General features: G+C 40.8%; 1 protein-coding gene across 1 annotated transcript in view; it reads right to left on the bottom strand.

Moving 5' to 3' along the window:
- stab1 (stabilin 1) overlaps window positions 1-20,149 on the bottom strand; it is a 95,840-nt gene that overhangs the window by 72,594 nt on the left and 3,097 nt on the right. Inside the window, 8 exon segments of the mRNA XM_034697436.1 lie at window positions 6,314-6,409; window positions 6,671-6,740; window positions 6,850-6,935; window positions 11,165-11,280; window positions 11,395-11,522; window positions 18,155-18,273; window positions 18,612-18,706; window positions 19,415-19,569. Coding sequence (XP_034553327.1) covers window positions 6,314-6,409; window positions 6,671-6,740; window positions 6,850-6,935; window positions 11,165-11,280; window positions 11,395-11,522; window positions 18,155-18,253 — 595 coding nt within the window. The 5' untranslated portion in view covers window positions 18,254-18,273; window positions 18,612-18,706; window positions 19,415-19,569.

Genomic DNA, 20,149 nt, shown 5'->3' with positions numbered 1-20,149 from the left:
AGGACATTAATAATGTTTGCTTGAGTTTGGTTCTGGTTCTGGTTCTGGTTCGGTTCTGGTTTAGTTCTGGTTCTGTTTCTGGTTCAGTTCTGGTTCAGTTCTGGTACGGTTCTGGTTCGGTTCGGTTCGGTTCTGGTTAAGTTCATGTTTCGGTTCTGGTTCGGTTCTGGTTCGGTTCTGGCACGGTTCTGGTTCGGTTTGGTGCGGTTCTGGTTCGGTTCTGGTTCGGGTTCAGTTCTGGTTAAGTTCTGGTTCAGTTCTGGTTCGATTCTGGTTCGGTTCTTGTGCGGTTCTGGTTCTGTTCTGGTTTAGTTCTGGAACGTTCTGGTTAGGTTCTGGCTGATTTTGGTTCGGTTCTGGTTTGGTTCTGGCACGGTTTTGGTTCGCTTCGCTTCGGTTCTGGTTCAGTTCTGGTACGTTCTGGTTCGGGTCTGGTTCGGTTCTGGTTGTGTTTGCTTGAGTGGTTCTGGTTCTGTTTGCTTGAGTTTGGTTCTGGTTCTGTTTCTGTTTCGGGTCTGGTTCAGTTCTGGTTCGGTTCTGGTTCGATTCTTGTACGGTTCTGGCACGGTTCTGGTTCGGTTCGGTTCTTGTTCGGTTTGGTTCTGGTTCGGTTCTGGTTCGGTTCTGGTTCGGTTCTGGCACAGTTCTGGTTCGGTTCTGGTTCGGTTCTTGTGCGGTTCTGGTTCGGTTCTGGTTTGGTTCTGGAACGTTCTGGTTGGGTTCTGGCTGAGTTTGGTTCGGTTCTGGTTTGGTTCTGGCACGGTTCTGGCACGGTTCTGGTTCGGTTCTGGTTCAGTTCTGGTACGTTCTGGCTCGGGTCTGGTTCAGTTCTGGTTCTGTTTGCTTGAGTTTGGTTCTGGTTCTGTTTCTGTTTCGGGTCTGGTTCAGTTTTGGTTCGGTTCTGGTTCGGTTCTTGTACGGTTCTGGCACGGTTCTGGTTCGGTTCGGTTCGGTTCTGGTTCGGTTCTGGTTCGGTTCTGGTTCGGTTCTGGTTCGATTCTGGTTCGGTTCTGGCACAGTTCTGGTTCGGTTAAGTTCAGTTCTGGTTCAGTTCTGGTTTAGTTCTGGAACGTTCTGGTTCGATTCTGGCTGAGTTTGGTTCGGTTCTGGTTTGGTTCTGGCACGGTTCTGGTTCGGTTCGCTTCGGTTCTGGTTCAGTTCTTGTACCTTCTGGCTCGGGTCTGGTTCGGTTCTGGTTGTGTTTGCTTGAGTTTGGTTCTGGTTCTGTTTACTTAAATTTAGTTCTGGTTCTAACCCTAACCCCTATCCGAACCCTAACCCGAACCCTAACCCTAACCCTAACCCTAATCCTAACCCTAATCTGAACCCTAATCTGAACCCTAACCCTAACCCCAACCCTAATCCGAAACCCTAACCCTAACCCTAATCCTAACCCTAACGCTTACCCTAACTCTAATCTGAACCCTAACCCTAACCCTCATCTGAACCCTAACCCTAATCACAACCCTAACCCTAATCACAACCCTAACCCTAACCCCAACTCTAATCTGAACCCTAACCGTAACCCTAACCCTAATCTGAACCCTAATCTGAACCCTAACCCTAACCCTAATCTGAACCCTAACCCGAACCCTAACCCTAACCCTAATCCTAACCCTAATCCTAACCCTAATCTGAACCCTAACCCTAACCCTAATCTGAACCCTAACCCTAACCCTAATCTGAACCCTAACCCTAATCTGAACACTAACCCTAATCCTAACCCTAACCCTAATCTGAACACTAACCCTAATCACAACCCTAACCCTAATCACAACCCTAACCCTATCCCTAATCACAACCCTAACCCTATCCCTAATCTGAACCCTAACCCTAATCACAACCCTAACCCTATCCCTAATCACTACCCTAACCCTAATCCTAATCACAACCCTAACCCTATCCCTTATCACAACCCTAACCCTAATCGTAACCTTAAACCTAATCACAATCCTAACCCTAATCACAACCCTAACCCTAATCCTAACCCTAATCATAACCCTAATCACAACCCTAACCCTAATCCTAACCCTAATCACAACCCTAACCCTAATCCTAACCCTAACCCTAATCTGAACCCTAACCCTAACCCTAATCTGAACCCTAACCCTAATCCTAACCCTAACCCTAATCTGAACCCTAACCCTAATCACAACCCTAACCCTAATCACAACCCTAACCCTATCCCTAATCACAACCCTAACCCTATCCCTAATCTGAACCCTAACCCTAATCACAACCCTAACCCTATCCCTAATCACTACCCTAACCCTAACCCTAATCACAACCCTAACCCTAATCCTAACCCTAACCCTAATCTGAACCCTAACCCTAATCACAACCCTAACCCTAATCACAACCCTAACCCTATCCCTAATCACAACCCTAACCCTATCCCTAATCTGAACCCTAACCCTAACCCTAACCCTAACCCTAACCCTAACCCTAATCTGAACCCTAATCTGAACCCTAACCCTAACCCCAACCCTAATCCGAAACCCTAACCCTAACCCTAATCCTAACCCTAACGCTTACCCTAACTCTAATCTGAACCCTAACCCTAACCCTCATCTGAACCCTAACCCTAATCACAACCCTAACCCTAATCACAACCCTAACCCTAACCCCAACTCTAATCTGAACCCTAACCGTAACCCTAACCCTAATCTGAACCCTAATCTGAACCCTAACCCTAACCCTAATCTGAACCCTAACCCGAACCCTAACCCTAACCCTAATCCTAACCCTAATCCTAACCCTAATCTGAACCCTAACCCTAACCCTAATCTGAACCCTAACCCTAACCCTAATCTGAACCCTAACCCTAATCTGAACACTAACCCTAATCCTAACCCTAACCCTAATCTGAACACTAACCCTAATCACAACCCTAACCCTAATCACAACCCTAACCCTATCCCTAATCACAACCCTAACCCTATCCCTAATCTGAACCCTAACCCTAATCACAACCCTAACCCTATCCCTAATCACTACCCTAACCCTAATCCTAATCACAACCCTAACCCTATCCCTTATCACAACCCTAACCCTAATCGTAACCTTAAACCTAATCACAATCCTAACCCTAATCACAACCCTAACCCTAATCCTAACCCTAATCATAACCCTAATCACAACCCTAACCCTAATCCTAACCCTAATCACAACCCTAACCCTAATCCTAACCCTAACCCTAATCTGAACCCTAACCCTAACCCTAATCTGAACCCTAACCCTAATCCTAACCCTAACCCTAATCTGAACCCTAACCCTAATCACAACCCTAACCCTAATCACAACCCTAACCCTATCCCTAATCACAACCCTAACCCTATCCCTAATCTGAACCCTAACCCTAATCACAACCCTAACCCTATCCCTAATCACTACCCTAACCCTAACCCTAATCACAACCCTAACCCTATCCCTAATCACAACCCTAACTCTGACCCTAATCACAACCCTAACCCTAATCACAACCCTAACCCTAATCCTAACCCTAATCACAACCCTAACCCTAATCCTAACCCTAATCATAACCCTAATCACAACCCTAACCCTAATCCTAACCCTAATCACAACCCTAACCCTAATCCTAACCCTAATCTGAACCCTAACCCTAACCCTAACCCTAACCACAATCCTAACCCTATCCCTAATAACAACCCTTACCCTAACCCTAACCCTAATCACAACCCTAACCCTAGTCCTCACCCTAATCTCAACCCTAACCCTAATCCTAACCCTAACCATAACCCTAATCTGAACCCTAACCCTAACCCTAATCTGAACCCTAACCCTAACCCTAATCCTAACCCTAACCACAACCCTAACCCTAACCCTAATCACAACCCTAACCCTAACCCTAATTACAACCCTAACCCTAGGATCAGGGTGAGAATGGTTTTGTAACAGAAATGCACAAAATTGGGCAATTATAAGGCTGCTCATAAAAATACGGTACGTTAAAGGGTTTTCAACACAAACCATTAGTTTTTTCAAAGTTAGGGTAAAATATACGGCAACAAAAGATCCTAAATTAAGAGCCGTTCGGGAGTCGAAAGAGCCAGCTCTTCTTTGGGAGCTGAGTTAAAAGAGACGGCTCTCTGAAAAGAGCCGAAGTTCTCATCACTAAAGCACATGCTTACTACCATTTGCACTCTTAGTTGCCCTTGGAACTATTTGTATTGTAAAACGTATCAATGTAAATACTTCAGACCTGTACCATAGTGATAAACAGATAACACTTCAATTTGAATCAAGTAAATACCACTTGTATACTTTAAAACAGAGGGTCATTTAATTTCAACATGACAGCATTTATACTTTTCAAGTAATTGATCTTAAACGCTTTCAGAAAAGTAACAGTAGCAAGACTTACATATCCCTGCGAGCCACCAAATGGTATCATAACAATGGTGTATGCTGTTTTGTAATGACACAGCACAATTTTATAATTTATTAGAAATGTATTCAAATTATTTCACTGACCCCCATGCTATGGTTCGCGGACCCTCAGGGGTCCCAGGACCCCACTTTGAGAACAACTGAGCTAGAGTACGGTAATTGAGCTCTCAGCCTGCAGAGAAAGTTGTGAGGCACAGACCCCCAAGCTCTCTGCCCGACTCCACTGGTCACACTACAACTTAAATATAAGACTCTTTGAATCAAAAGAGCGCTCTACAAGGTTAATGTACCATAAAACATAAACAATATACCCCCGTTTTCTGTGATTGCATGATTATGAAGCGAAGGAGAAAAGATGTGAAAAAAGTTGTGCAATGTCGCTGTCTTTTCCAGCACAGCGTGAACTCAACTTTCAATGAATGGGGATGTGTTTTGTTAATAGGGTCAGGTCGCACGCAGCCATGTTGGAATAATTTTCCAGGACTATATGTGCTTTTCCAGGACATTTTACTTTTTCTCCCATTTTCCAGGTGTTTTCCAGTACTGGAAAACTGGTCAACTGTTTTCCAGGTTTTCCAGGTTTTCCAGGACGCGTGGGAACCCTGACGTTTAACAAAAAGTAGAGCTGTTACAGTATTATATGTGTTATAACTTTTCTCCTGATATCGTGCCACCAGTAAAACTGGATAATGCTAGCATGACAGTTGTGAGCACTAACAATAGCCATGTTTGTTTGTGTTTTTAACTTTCATTATGATAATGATTTGCTGAGGAGCAGTTTTGAATCAATCACGATCATATGGCGGTGAATCAGCGGCGCTCGTACATGTGCATGTGCGGAGTCGTCGTTTTGGAGGAGCTCCGAGGGGAAGGGGAAGGGTTAGACGGAGTCCTGAGGAAACGTTAAATTCAAATTCCTGCTAGTTTTCTGAGACTACCAACCCTAGCTTTAATGCAGCTATTATTTTTTTCTAATATCTCTATTTGTATTTGTTTAACATTGTCTTAGATTAACAGGTTTTGTGAACATTTTTTTAAATCCAATCATATTTGCATTGTTGATGCCGCTATATAAAAGGCGCTTATACAGTATATGTATACCATTATTGTATAATCCTGTGAATGAGATAATAATAATAATAATAATAATTAATAATAATAATAAAAAAAATAATAATGATGATAATAATGATACTACTACTACTACTAATATTACTACTACTACTACTACTACTAATAATAATAATAATAATAATACTAATAATAATAATAATATAATAATACTACTACTACTACTAATAATAATAATAATAATATAATAATACTACTACTACTACTACTAATAATAATAATAATAATAATGATAATAATGATAATACCACTACTACTACTACTACTACTAATAATAATAATAATATTGATAATAATAATATTATTATTATTAATAATAATAATAATAATAATAAAAGGAATAAATGCAACAAATCTGTAAATTAGTGCTGATATTGAAAATGCTTTCTTACTGCTAAAAACATTTATCATTCAAAAATCAAAATTAAGTTCATACCCATGATGTTTAAAAAATAAATATATATATAAAAGGACATTTGAACATGAATGAGATTAAAGGGTTTAGGGTAGTGCTCTTTTAAGATTATGATTTTAAGATAAAATCATAATCAGGAAGTCGCTGTCAGATAAACCAAATGTTATTTTCTGTCCTTACTTCATGTTTCTTTTTTTATTACCATAATTCTCATAAAAAAATATCAGCGTGTTGTTTTTTTCCTGATGGTCATTCCCCTTTGTGAACAGATTAACTCCATTTATTTCATGTAGCTTGATTTAACTTGATCTGGTTCATGATATTTCTACTAAAGAATCCAGTGAGTCACCGTCTTACCTCGATCACAGCGCTTCCCACTGTACGGTGGCTGACACAAACACTGGCCATCACCCTCTGGACCTTTGTTACATACTCCATGTACACAGTCACACTCTGCGCACACACACACACCCACACACACACACACACACACACACACACACACACACACACACACACACACACACACACACACACACACACACACACACACACACACAAACACAAACACAAACAGTAAAGCCATAATAAACAACTGAAGGACTTGGGGACGTTCCTGCAGCAGTTAAACGTGCTGTACTCTTTAAATTCTAAATTGGGATTCTTGCTCATGACCATATTTTCAGCTGTTGCTTAAGAAGTGAGAGGGCTTACCTTTATCACATTTTTCTCCATAAGCATTTGAATTCTTACATTCCTGACAGGCAAACCCTGAGAAGCCATCCTGGAGACAGAAGCACAGAAAAACTTGACTTGCAATGAAGAACAAACACTTCTTAAACTCCTGTTAGATATGCAGGCCAACATGAGAGGCTTTAGCAGGGGACACTCACGTCACAGGCGCAGGTTCCATTCCCGAGGTCTCCCTCCAGACAGGTTCCATGGTCGTTGCAGGTCTTCCCTGACCAGCTGGGACATGCTACAGACACACACACAGAGACAAACCTTCAGGTGAACAGAGAGCTTTTTGCTTCTGTTTAAAGCCACAGGGCTTTATTAGAAATCTGAGAGTCTGATGGGTTACAATCTTACAATGTTACAATGTTACAATGTCATTTAGCAGACGCTTTTATCAAAAGTGACGTACATTCAAGAACAAGAACAACACAAGCAAAGATCTAGACAAGAGGAAACAAGATCAGTAAGAGTAACAAAGTGCTTCAAGTCAATTTGGGTGCAGGTACTGCCAAGTAGTGTAAAGGCAATGCACAAAAGTAAGTAAGGAATTTCTTTTTTTTTTAAACTAAAATAAGGAACATCTACAATGAAGCAACCAAACCATTTAAGACCTTCCATAATCTTCATCAACAATTAACATCACCACAATAATGACCAAAGTACCAAGTGCTAGGTCACTCAAGAGCTGAACACATATTCCCAGAGTAGAGCAGGACAGTGAGAGTCAACTGTAGCTGGAAGACATGATCTGCCACTGGGGACAACAGTGGAGAACAGTCTAGCTAAGTGCATAGTGCTTCCTAAAGAGCTGGGTCTTTAGCTGTCTTTTGAACGTAGAGAGGGACTCTGCAGATCGAATGGAGTTGGCCAATTCATTCCACCATTTAGGGGCAACAGAAGAGAAGAGTCAAGTTAGTGATTTTGAGGCCTTGTGTGCTGGAAGCACTAGGCGCTTTTCAGAGGCTGAGCGTAGCAGGCGAGAAGGGCAGTAGACCTGGATGAGGGGTTCCAGGTAAACTAGAGCGGTTTTGGTTACTGCTTTGTAAGTCATGATTAGAGTTTTGTATCTGATGCGAGCTGCAACTGGAAGCCAGTGTAGCGAAATGAGCAGGGGAGTGACATGAGCTGTCTTAGGCTGGTTGAAGACCAGACGTGCTGCTGCGTTCTGGATCATTTGCAGAGGTTTAACTGTGCATGCAGCGAGGCCTGCCAGTAGTGAGTTGCAGTAGTCAATGCGTGACATTACAAGAGCCTGAACCAGGAGCTGTGTTGCGTGTTCTGTCAGGTAGGGTCTGATCCTCTTGATGTTATAGAGGGCAAAATGGCAGGACCGAGCAATCAAGGCCACATGAACCCTGAAGGTTAGCTGGTCATCGATCATGACACCCAGATTTCGGGCAGACTTAGTGGGCATGAGGTTTTGAGATCCAAACTGGATATTGATCTGTGGGTCCACAGTGGGACTGGCTGGAATGATAATAAACTCAGTCTTGGACAGGTTGAGCTGTAGGTGACGTTCCCTCATCCATTCAGAAATGTCAGCAAGGCAATGGGTCATGCAGATCATTTAGAGACAGAGAAGGAGCAAGGGAGAACACAAGAAAGGGGGTTCCTGGTTCGAGTCCCCGGTTGAGCAGGTGCCTTTCTGTGTGGAGTTTGCATGTTCTCCTGGGTTCTCTCAGGGTACTTCGACTTCCTCCCACAGTCCCAAAACATGCTCACCAGGTTAATTGGTTAGCCTGAAATTGCCCTGAGATGTGAGTGTGAGTGTGAATGGTTGTCTGTCTTTCAGTGTTTGCCCTGTGATGGGTTTGCAACAAGTCCAGGGTGTGCCCTGCCTTCCGCACAAAGTTACCTGAGATAGGCTCTAGCCCCCAAACGGAATAATTGGATGGATGGATGGATGGATGGATGGATTATTATTTAAAGAGGTTACTATTTTCCAGCATACCACCGAGACATTAAACCTTGCAGGGTTCTATATGTCTGGAAACATGGTCGGTTGACTGACAGGTCTCCAAACTATAAAATTCAACAACAGAAGTTGAAAATACGTAGCTTCCCTTAGCCCCTCTGAGCTTTTGATAAAAGTCTCTTCAAAACAGTCACAGTCTGACATGTTGACAGCTGAGTGATACCTGACACTGCTCTCTAAGCCACAGTAAATATTCAGGTTTAAATGTTGTCCTTTGTTTATAAGATATGTCTTTTCATAAACTACATTAAACAAATTAAAATACATGTTGATGACAGCAATGATGGTGTGACTGGAGGGACTTAGACTGCTGTTATTAGGAAAATGAAATGCATTCCAGTAATCCAGGAAAAGTGACAGAGTTACTGGAAGCCATTTTAGACATCAAAAATGAGTGTTCAAATGAGGAACTGAGATCCCACAAATTGAAGAAGCTCTGGTTCCTCCTCCATGACTTTATGAACTTGTACGCTTGCCTGTCTACGCGTTCTGCCAACTCAAAAGTAGAGATGGATGAGTAGGAATCACACCAGAACATTAGAATAAACGGATGAAGCCTGCGAGCTAAATCAGGCAATGATTTCACACTTGACACACATCATTCTCACATTCACACAACAAGCATATCCTCCAAATTCAGCAGGCTACTGAAGCGGCAGGATTTCTGGTCTCTGCCTCTGCCACCGCTGTCATGCTGCGCTCTGGATGTGGGTGGAAGAGAAAAATTGATGAGAGAAGTCTTCAAAGGTTGGTGCGAATGGTAGAAAAAACCCCACATCAAACATCCAAAGACCTGAAGGCCAACCTGGAACAGTGTGGGGTCATGGTTTCAACAAGTACCATACGCCGCACACTAAACCAAACAGGGCTTCATGGGCGAAGGCCAAGGAAGACACCATTGCTGAGGAAAAGACATAAAAAGGAACGACTAATCTTTGCCAAAGAGTACCTGGACAAACCACAATCCTTCTGTGAAAATGTTCTGTGGACAGATGAAACAAAAGTAGAGCTTTTTGGCAATGCACACCAACAGTTTGTTTACAGACGGCGTAATGAAGCCTACAAGGAAAAGAACACCCTACCAACAGTTAAGCATGGTGGAGGATCCATAATGCTGTGGGGCTGCTTTGCTGCATTTGGCACTGGAGGACTTGACCGTATCACAGGAATCATGAAATCAGAGAATTATCAAGACATTTTAGAGCGAAATGTCCTACCCAGTGTAAGAAAACTTGGTTTGAGTCGAAGATCATGGGTCCTCCAGCAAGACAAAGACCCAAAGCACACATCCAAAAGGACACAGGAATGGTTGAAAAGGAAAAAATTGACTGTTTTAAAATGGCCAGCAATGAGTCCTGATCTCAACCCGATTGAAAATCTTTGGTTTGAGCTGAAATCTGCCATTGGGGATAAGAAACCTGCAAATGTTCAAGAGCTTGAACAATTTGCAAAGAAAAAGTGGGAGAAAATACCAGCTGAGAAGTGCAAGAAGCTTATAGATGAATACAAGAAACGTTTGGAGGCTGTCATCACTGCCAAAGGGTCTGCAACCATATATTAAAGAGGGGTGCCATTATTAATGAACATGCTGTTTTTTCTGTTTCTTCTTTAAAATTACAATATTTAAGTTGAAAAAACTATTTTCTTTGTTAAAGTACTTTGGAACTCCAATTAAAAGATCTCGGTGATATAACTTTCGTACATTTTCCTTTATTTCTGAAGATATTGTGGAGGTTATGCAAAAATTGAAGGGGTGCCAATAATGGTGAGCAGGAGTGTATGTATCATTTCTTTTTTATTGTATTTCATCTTATTGTGTTTTAATTTATTTACTTATTTTGCTATTTATTATACATACAATTTGTATACACTTTATCACTTAAATTTTGATATAATCTGTACTATTATTATTGTTGCTGTTATTATTGTGTATCATTCTGCCTGTGTACTTTCTTGGTTTTGTGTTGTTCATATTTAACAAAATGTCAATAAACAGATCTGTGAAATAAATAAATAAAAGACGTGAGTTTTCTTATCTAAAAGTAATTTTCTTATTAATTATCAGCTGGTCTGTTTAAATAAGATAAATTCTGAGATTGATTTATTGAAAGAAAATTAAACCTTCCATCCTTGGACGAAGCAGCCAGTAAAATCAGACTTTAAAACAACAGAAATATACAGTTTATGTTAATCTCCCAGGAGTAATGTTTTTGTTTATTTAATATGGGTAGCTCTTTAGAAACTAGACAGACAGAGAAGAAAGAGAGAGAGAATCAAACCAAGGCTGCTGTAATAAGGACTCATGTGCAGGTACAACATGGTGCCAGATCAAGTCACATTGTGTGGCAGCAAAGCATCGAGCATGTTTCAGTGCTGCATAAATTTGGAGGTTACAGGGGTATTGTTGTGTGCGTGTACGTGCGTGTGCGTGTGTGTGTGTGTGTGTGTGTGTGTGTGTGTGTGTGTGTGTGTGTGTGTATGTGTGTGTGTGTTACCTAGACACAGTGGTCCCCAGTGCTGTGGGCAGCAAAGCGGATGCATGTAACTCTTTGCACAGCTATGTCTGCATCCAGACAGCTCCATGTCTCTGCCGCCAATCTGCACCACGTAACTACAACACACAGTGAACAGGAGGTGAAACTTAAACACAAACAATACAAAGCCACACTCATGCCGGGTTGTGTTTATATCTCTGCTTTTTGAAGGTTTGTATCCTGGTGTGTACCTGCAGTTGGACGTGCCTACTTTGCTGAAGCCGGGGGGGCAGCTGCTGGAGGTGATGGTGGCACAGGAGGTGCAGACGGTGTAAATGTCCATCCTCTGTTGGATATCACACCGACCAGGAGGAGGAGCCTGAGGGATAACAACATGACACAACTTTATCTCCACGTTACTCAACATTTCTCTGTGATTTCCAGTTCTTATATCTCCAGATGGCACCGCCTATATCTGTACCTTCCTGTTTAAAATAAGCAACATGTTCTGTTAAAGCTAACACTTGTTCTCCGACCTGGAGATGGTAACAGCAGATGCACGAGTAGCAGTATAACTGAATGAATAAAGACACTAACAACACAACAGTAACACAGAAGACACTGCTCGATAATGGATGCCAACCCATTTTTAAACCTTTTAACACATTTTACATCTTAATTTTGTCATTTAATGTCATTTTCTTAAAGTTAGATATTATTCAATTTAATGTCAGATTTTACAATCAGATTTTATAGGGCTGACGGGCACCCTACGGGTGGTGTCAAGAGGGCTGAGCCAGCTTCAGGCTGCGACTCGACACAGACAAGATTCAATGTGTGAGTCTTAATCCTTGGTAAGAAGTTCTGAGATTAATCGAATGATTAAAGGGTTCATTCTGGTTAAGACAAGATCAGTTGTGTCAATCAATTGATAATTAAAGGGTATTTAAAATAATCCTTCCCAATTAAAAAAAAAAGACCCAACAGACTAAAAAACATTCCCCTTTTTAGCTGCTTACTCCAACCCTTAAATGGATGCAAACTAATTTTTCAACATTAGTTTTTATTTCTGTAACTACAAACTTTTAATTTCTTTTAACAAACTAATTTTAATGAAATTTTGTTACGAATTTTACTTTCTTTTTTTCTTGATCTTAGAATATTTTATGTTTTCATGCTTATGTTTGTTTAATGTCACATTTTAAATTATAATTTTCTGACAAGGTATAAACTTGCCTTGCCTTGCCAGAAGATAAAGTAATATCAAGCAAACGTGACCTTAAAGCACATCTTTATATGTTTTCAAACATGAGCTGAACAATACTCAAATGTCATGTGTGATAAGCTGAGAAGGACTATCAGGAGACGTTGATCTGAGGCCCAGAAGAAGCAGTTAGAGCAGTAGCTTGAATTGAGGCAACAACATGAAGTTTCACTCTGATCTTTGTGTTCTGTGGCTGAATCAGCTGAGGACTGGCGTCATTTCAACAAGGCTGACGACAGCAGGATTCAAACTCGAAAACACTTTAATTTTAAAGCTCCTGTGAGGACTTTTAGGTGTTTATGGAACAACATGAAGTTAATACGGATGACCTAGAAAAACAAACCAGACTGATCATTTCTACACAGTGTAGTTTAACGCCTGTCGCTGATGTCAAGTGTTGGATGAAGTAAATTACAGGGTGCTTGAGTGATAACTTTGACTGTCAGAAGAAAACATGTAAGATGTTTTCTCTCGGAAACTTTGCTGCTGACCATAGACTGTATAAAACATTGATGTGGTATCTATGACGTCACCCATCTGTTTCTGAAGCAGAGTTTTGAAACCTTTTGTCACAATATTGAAAATGTTGACTAAACCTAACTTTTGGACGACTTAACTACAGGTAATGAAGTGAAATCAGCCTCCTCATTAACAGCTACAGTGTGCCACCTGTCAGTCAAGTCGGCCATGTCCCTTAGTATGCAAAATTCATAATTTTAATGTATTTTAAACTAATGACTTATTAAAAAATTCACCCCCGGTACAGTGTGCGCTGAGCATAGTCTGTATAATAAATGGATGTAGTATTGGTAACGTCACCAGTCTGTTTCTGAAGAGCTGCTTTGAAGCTGATCATCGGCAGGGGCCATATTGGTAATGCTGAACTCAACCTAACTTCTGTCAAGCTGGTGTGAGGTAAAGAAGCGGGCTTTGAGACTCCTCGCTAACTGCTACGGTGTTGCCACCTGCAATCAAGTCAGCCATGCCCTTATTTGGGCAGAAATCGTAAGTTTAATATCTTCTTATATTTGAGTTATAAAAAAAGCCACTCCGTACACTGTGTGCCGATAGAGAAATGAGCTATACAGACTACACTCATTTCTTGAACCAGGCTGCAAACATGTTTATTTCTGCTGTAAAGATCGTCTTCTTTGAATGGGTGTGTATGTGGTTTCCGGTGCTTCTGCAGCCAGGCTCTAGTGGACACTTGATAAACTGCAGTTTTTAGCACTTCAAGATTGGCTTAATTTCTCAAGACCAGAGGTTGCAACTTATATCAATCAATCAATCTTTAATTATAGTATCAAATCACAACTAATGTTATCCTCAGACTCTTTCCAAACAGAGCAGGTCTAGACCGTACCGTTATTAACAAAGACCCAACATCAAGACAGGATAAGATCCAGTCCCATCTTACAGACAGGACTCAGTGTGATCTCATCTTATCATCATCGCTTGACTTAGACATGTACAAACAAGATCAGCAAAGAGCCTGGAGGTCGTATCCAAACCTAAAGTTCCCTACAGGTGCTAATACGTAACTGTCGGCAAAATGTAAAAAGCCCTTACTCAGCTGACTCTTTCATGATCAAATGCTCAAAGTAAACACTACAGATAACAACACAAGTGTAGTCAGCGAAACATGCTGTTTCTTCCTCCCCAAATGGGTCAAAAAAATTACTTTTCGGTTAACCAAAAAACTGCAGTTCCCCAAGTGACCACTTGAGGCTGGCCCCAAAAGTAAGGGAATTGATAAAATACCAAACTTTAACACTGAAATAAAAACGTTACAGCTTGGTTCAAAAAACATTTTTGGGCTGTACGGCTCATTCCTCTTTTGGATCACACTGTACAGGGTGTTCTTTTTCTGTAACTTCAGTTTTAATTATGTTAAGACTTACATAGAGGCATGACAGCGTCACCAGTCTGTTAACAATGCTTTGAATGTTTTTTTAAGTCTGTATTATGTGTTCTGGTTGTTTCTGTGTGTCTGTCTGTCTTTCTCTCTTCCTGCTACTCCCACTGTCTCAGCCCGTCCAGTGGAGGCAGATGGCGGTTCACAGTGAGTCTGGTTCTGCCTGTCAAAAGAACACATGGTGGGCACGTGCTTGGACTAATGGTTAAGTTGCACCCCCATGTAGCGGTTGGACTGGGTTCGATTCCAGCCTGCAGCCCCCTTCCTGCATGTCATTCCCCCACTCTCACCCAGTTTCCTTCTCTATCCCTGTCCTTTCCTCTCTAAAAAAGGTGTAAATGCCCAAAGAAATATAACTTAAAAAAAGAAAGTTTTCTTGCCATTGTCGCCAAATGTTGCTCACTCAAGGGAAATTTAATATTGTCTCTCTAGATAATTTAAGAGAGCAGTCTAGACTTGTTCTTTTTGTAAAGTGTCCAGGGATACATTTTGATATGATTTGGAGCTAAACAAGGTAGTGTCAAAGCTCTTTTACACTACCTTTCACATTCACCCATTCACTCACTGATGGTAGAGCCTGCTTTACTAAGGGACCATCAGTATTAGCTAATCTCATTCATACACATTCACACACCACTGAACAGCAGCTGTAGCAATTTGGGATTCAGATATGCTTATTTTTTACCTCTTTGATCTTAATTTTAATTTTGATTGCTAATAACTTTTTAATAATTGTTACTTTATAAGCCCTTGTTATAAAAATATATATATTTTTTTGCACTGTCTACTTTGCAATTTGACACTTGAATTTTCCTGTTGTGGGACGAGTAAAGGACTATCTTATCTTATCTTATTCTGTATCTTGCAGAAGGACACTTCAGCATGTGACTGCAGGAGCTGGGATCGAACCACCAACCTTCCGATTGATTTATGTATTTATAAATAGTCCTTGATCAATGATACACTAATGGCCATTTATTTAGCTTGGTGCTGATCATGTGGCTAATTGCATTATCTGGCGAAATCTTTCGAAATCTATTTTATCAAAATCATTTATGCTTTTTTTTTTTACAATGTTACAATGTAATTTAGCAGACGCTTTTATCCAAAGCAACATACATATGAGAACAAGAACAACACAAGCAAAGATCTAGACAAGAGGAAACAAGATCAGTACGGGTAACAAAGTGCTTCAAGTCAATTTGGGTGCAGGTATGGAAAAGCTATGTAAAGGCAATGCCCAAAAGTAAGGATTTTTTTTTGTTTGTTTTTTGTTTTTGTTTTTTAAAGTAAGGAACATCTACAATGAAGCAACCAAACAATTTAAGACCTTACATTAACATCATCAACTGTTATCTTGTCATTACCACCATAATTACCAAGGTACCAAGTGGTAGGTCACTCCGGAGCTGAACACATATTCCCAGAGTAGAGCAGGACAGTGCAAGTCAACTGTAGCTGCAAGACGTGATCTGCCACTGGGGACAACAGTGGAGAATAGTCTAGCTAAGCTTAGTGTTTCCTAAAGAGCCGGGTCTTGAATAGAATAATATGAATAGTAAAAGTCTCCTCTTTAGCTGTCTGTAAATTAATTCAAATTTCCAAAATAAGAGTTGGTAGGCAGAACAGGTATTTATTACAGATACTATTAGCTGGTAGTAAAAAAAGCCATAACCAGGAAATGGCTGAATAAATAATCCCCAACAATCACTGACTGGAAAGAAATTATCCAAGAAATGTATTGCATGGAACAACTGTCTTTCTCTTGAAGACATGCAACAAAAACAGGTGAAAAATAATGGAAGAACTGGACAACTTACAGTGGGGCAAAAAAGTATTTAGTCAGCCACTGATTTTGCAAGTTCTCCTACTTAGAAAGATGCGAGAGGTCTGTAATTTTCTAAGAGGGACACTTCAACTATGAGAGACAAAATAAGAAAAAAAAATCCAGGAAATCACATTGTAGGATTTTTAAAGAATTTATTTGTAAATTATGGTGGAAAATAAGTATTTGGTCACCCACAAACAAGCAAGATTTCTGGCTCTCACAGACCTATAACTTCTTCTTTAAGAAGCTCTTCTGTCCTCCACTCGTTACCTGTATTAATGGCACCTGTTTGAACTCGTTATCTGTATAAAAGACACCTGTCCACAGCCTCAAACAGTCAGACTCCAAACTTAACCATGGCCAAGACCAAAGAGCTGTTGAAGGACACCAGGAAGAAAATTGTGGACATGCACCAGGCTGGGAAGAGTGAATCTACAATAGGCAAGCATGTTGGTGTGAATAAATCAACTGTGGGAGCAATTGTAAGAAAATGGAAGACATACAAGACCATTGATAATCTCCCTCGATCTCGGGCCCCAAGCAAGATCTCATCCCGTGGGGTCAAAATGATCATGAGAACGGTGAGCAAAAATCCCAGAACTACGCGGAGGGACCTGCAGAGAGCTGGGACCAAAGTAATAAAGGCTACCATCAGTAACCTAACCTCCTTCCATCAGTGAGAGCATTGAAGATGGAACGTGGCTGGGTCTTCCAGCATGACAATGATACCAAACACATCGCTCGGGCAACGAAGGAGTGGCTCCGTAAAAAGCATTTCAAGGTCCTGGAGTGGCCTAGCCAGTCTCCAGACCTCAACCCCATAGAAAATTTGTGGAGGGAGTTGAAAGTCCGTGTTGCCCAGCGACAGCCCCAAAACATCACTGCTCTAGAGGAGATCTGCATGGAGGAATGGGCCAAAATACCAGCTACAGTGTGTGCAAACCTGGTGAAGATTTACAGGAAATGTTTGACTTCTGTCATTGCCAACAAAGGTTATGTTACAAAGTATTGAGTTGAACTTTTCTTATTGACCAAATACTTATTTTCCACCATAATTTACAAATAAATTCTTTAAAAATCCTACAAGGTGATTTCCTGGATTTTTTTTTCTCATTTTGTCTCTCATTGTTGAAGTGTACCTCTGATGAAAATTACAGACCTCTCGCATCTTTCTAAGTAGGATAACTTGCAAAATCAGTGGCTGACTAAATACTTTTTTGCCCCACTGTATATGAATTTGAAATTATGTCTATATTTTCATATGTTCTGCTGTGGAAAGGGCCTTGTTTATGCCTCCTGTGGACACTCTTGAACTAACAGGACCTTAAGGATTCTAAAGAAATTAACTGGACACGCATGCTGTTGAATAACACAGCTCACCACCCCACTATTTGTTTGTTTGTTTTTCTCCTCTCTGTCCCTTTATTATGGTATATCATGGCAAGCATTTTACCTCACTCATGATGACCCTGTCTGTCCTATGTTTTCAGTACTGTTTGTAATATTTGTTACAAAACAGCAAAAATAAAGTTAAAAAAACAAGAGTTGGTGCCAAATAAATAAATAATAAAATCTGATTCATTGATTCAGTGAAGTTTGATCCTTTACAGAAAATGAAGTTCAGCATCAGGTCGTCACTGTAGATTTGATTTGATCTGATCTTTAACACTTATCATTGTGTTTCTTATGTAATTCTCAAACTTTCCATGAGTATTTACTTTACGCTCAGAAGTTTTCAGAGAACACTTTCAGGGTTCTGGTTTTCCTTCTTTCAGAACAGTCCTGGTACTGATACTAGTGTCGTCAAACAAATAGCAACTTACAGTTGATGTCAAAGCTTTTGCTGAGTTCATGTGATTTACTAACTTCCGTTGTGTGACCAAAAATTGCGAAATATTCTGAACTACCAGCAGAAAATCTGTAACATCACACATTGGAAGAAGTCAGTGAGTGAATCTGCTTGTGATGGACATTAAAGGGACAGTAAACTCTGAGGTGTGTTACCTGTTCCTGCATTGAAGTCTGCTGGCAGAGCAGCAGAAGAAGCGGCAGCAGCAGCATGGCTCGAAGTGTCACATCCAGGGGGTAAAAAAATAAATCCATCGGACCAGCGCCCTCCTCAGCTGGGAAAAAAATTCAGCTGATAAAGAAGAGGAATGTACTCTGGCAGCGTTGGATCTTCACTTCAACTCTCTCCACTCACATCTACTCTGAACCTCAAGAACAACCTGCTTTTTAGCGACAGGAAAAACTCACAGATAACAACATCCTGTGTGTAGGAAAAACAAAACTATTAAAGAACAATAGACATGTAATCCAGCAGCAACACTTTCACAAAACTGAAAGCAACTTTCATCTGTCAACGGACGCCAAAACCTGGAAATATAAATCTAGTTGAAGTGTAAGAAATAAAAACTACAGAGTGATTCCTGTTTGATCATCAGCTCTGCTCTTCACTCACACGTAGCTGCCAACACTCAGCTCAGCGTCCAGCGAGGCACAGAGCAGTCAGAGTAGCTGGAGCGACTACAGGCGTCACGTCTTTTCCTCTCTAATCTAGGAAGAAAGAAAAAAACAAACTGGCATACAAGGAACCTCCCATCAGAGGTCATCTCCTCCTACCACTTCTCCCCTGGTAGACTCCGCTGCTGCAGCAGGGGTAGAAGTAAAAGTACAGTGCAAGGTGTAGCAGACGTGACACGCTCTCTTACACAGAGCCCAAATCTGAAGCACAACTGGAGACCTCTGCACTCAAAAAGGCCTTACTGAATTTTACCTATTTAACAACACCCTGAAATGCAGTGTGTCTAGATTCCTCCACTGTAGGACTGTATATGTTCATGCACATTGGGCTGCCATAGCTTTAATTTAATAATATTAAAAGTATCCAAGAGGGCACTTAAACATTCATGAGATGAGTTCTCTATAAAGGAATTTCAGGCATTCAAAATTATTACATTTTCTAACTTCTTATCATTTTTTTGTGTTTTTTTCAGGAGAAATGCTGCAGATTTTTACTGCTCCAGGATTTACAACTTGAACTTCTTACAAATGACAAATAAATCACCTTGATTATCACTTTGAAACTGTATCAAAGTAATATCAAATTGAACGGTTGCTTATTTTTGTGAGATAAAAACGAGTCATTGGGGATGTTTTTTTGAAAGTTGATAAAATCCTGGATTCAGGTTAGAACTGTCAGATCAGTCCGTCCTCTATTTTCTAAATTTCACACACTTTTACGTTCATCTTTTTTTTTTTTACCTCCACCTCAAGGCCTCCTCTAACACGAGGTTGTCTGAGGACAGAAGGTATCTCTGACTTTCCTTCCTGACGATCTTTTCCTCTCAGGTTGAGTTGAGGAGCTTTCTTTGTCTTTGAAGAGAGCTCAGGGTCAAGAGCTGTTTTAGGTGTGAACCCTGTGAGACAGAGAAGGTGATATGAGCTGATAGAAATAAAGCAGATATATTCATAAGCAGTGAAAACGTTGGAACACGTCTGTATGTTCTGGCCTGTAACTGAGCTCAGTGTGAGAAAAGAGGGATTGTGAGAAGTCCTCTTTCTTCCTTTCAGGAAGTTTGGGACGGATTTCCCCTCCTGGTTGTCCCAGTGGGGCGGTGTGATTCTGACGGATTTCCTTGTCAGCTGACTCCTCGTCTGCTTCTCAGAGTGAAAAAAACAAAATGAGAAAAGCGAGTTTCTTTCCTGTTTTAATATATTTTGACTTGATGAAGACATGACTGATACAGTGAGGTGAATCCTACCGGGGGGGGGGGGGTCAAAGGTCAATATGCAATCGGACAGAACAATAGCAGGAAGCAGGCAGACAATAGAGGGCAGCAGTACTTTGGGATTTAAATGCCTTGCTCACTGGTTCAACAGTTGTTGTTTTAAAGTCAGATTTCCCACAATAATCTGAGACAAGAACCAGCAACCAACTTACACTGTCTCTTTAACTGTCACCTTCACATCATCAGAAATCTTTAAACTTTCAAATGT

Source organism: Notolabrus celidotus, chromosome 1 (assembly GCF_009762535.1).
Source record: "Notolabrus celidotus isolate fNotCel1 chromosome 1, fNotCel1.pri, whole genome shotgun sequence".
NCBI lineage: Eukaryota > Metazoa > Chordata > Actinopteri > Labriformes > Labridae > Notolabrus > Notolabrus celidotus.
This window is presented reverse-complemented; position numbering and strand designations above follow the sequence as displayed.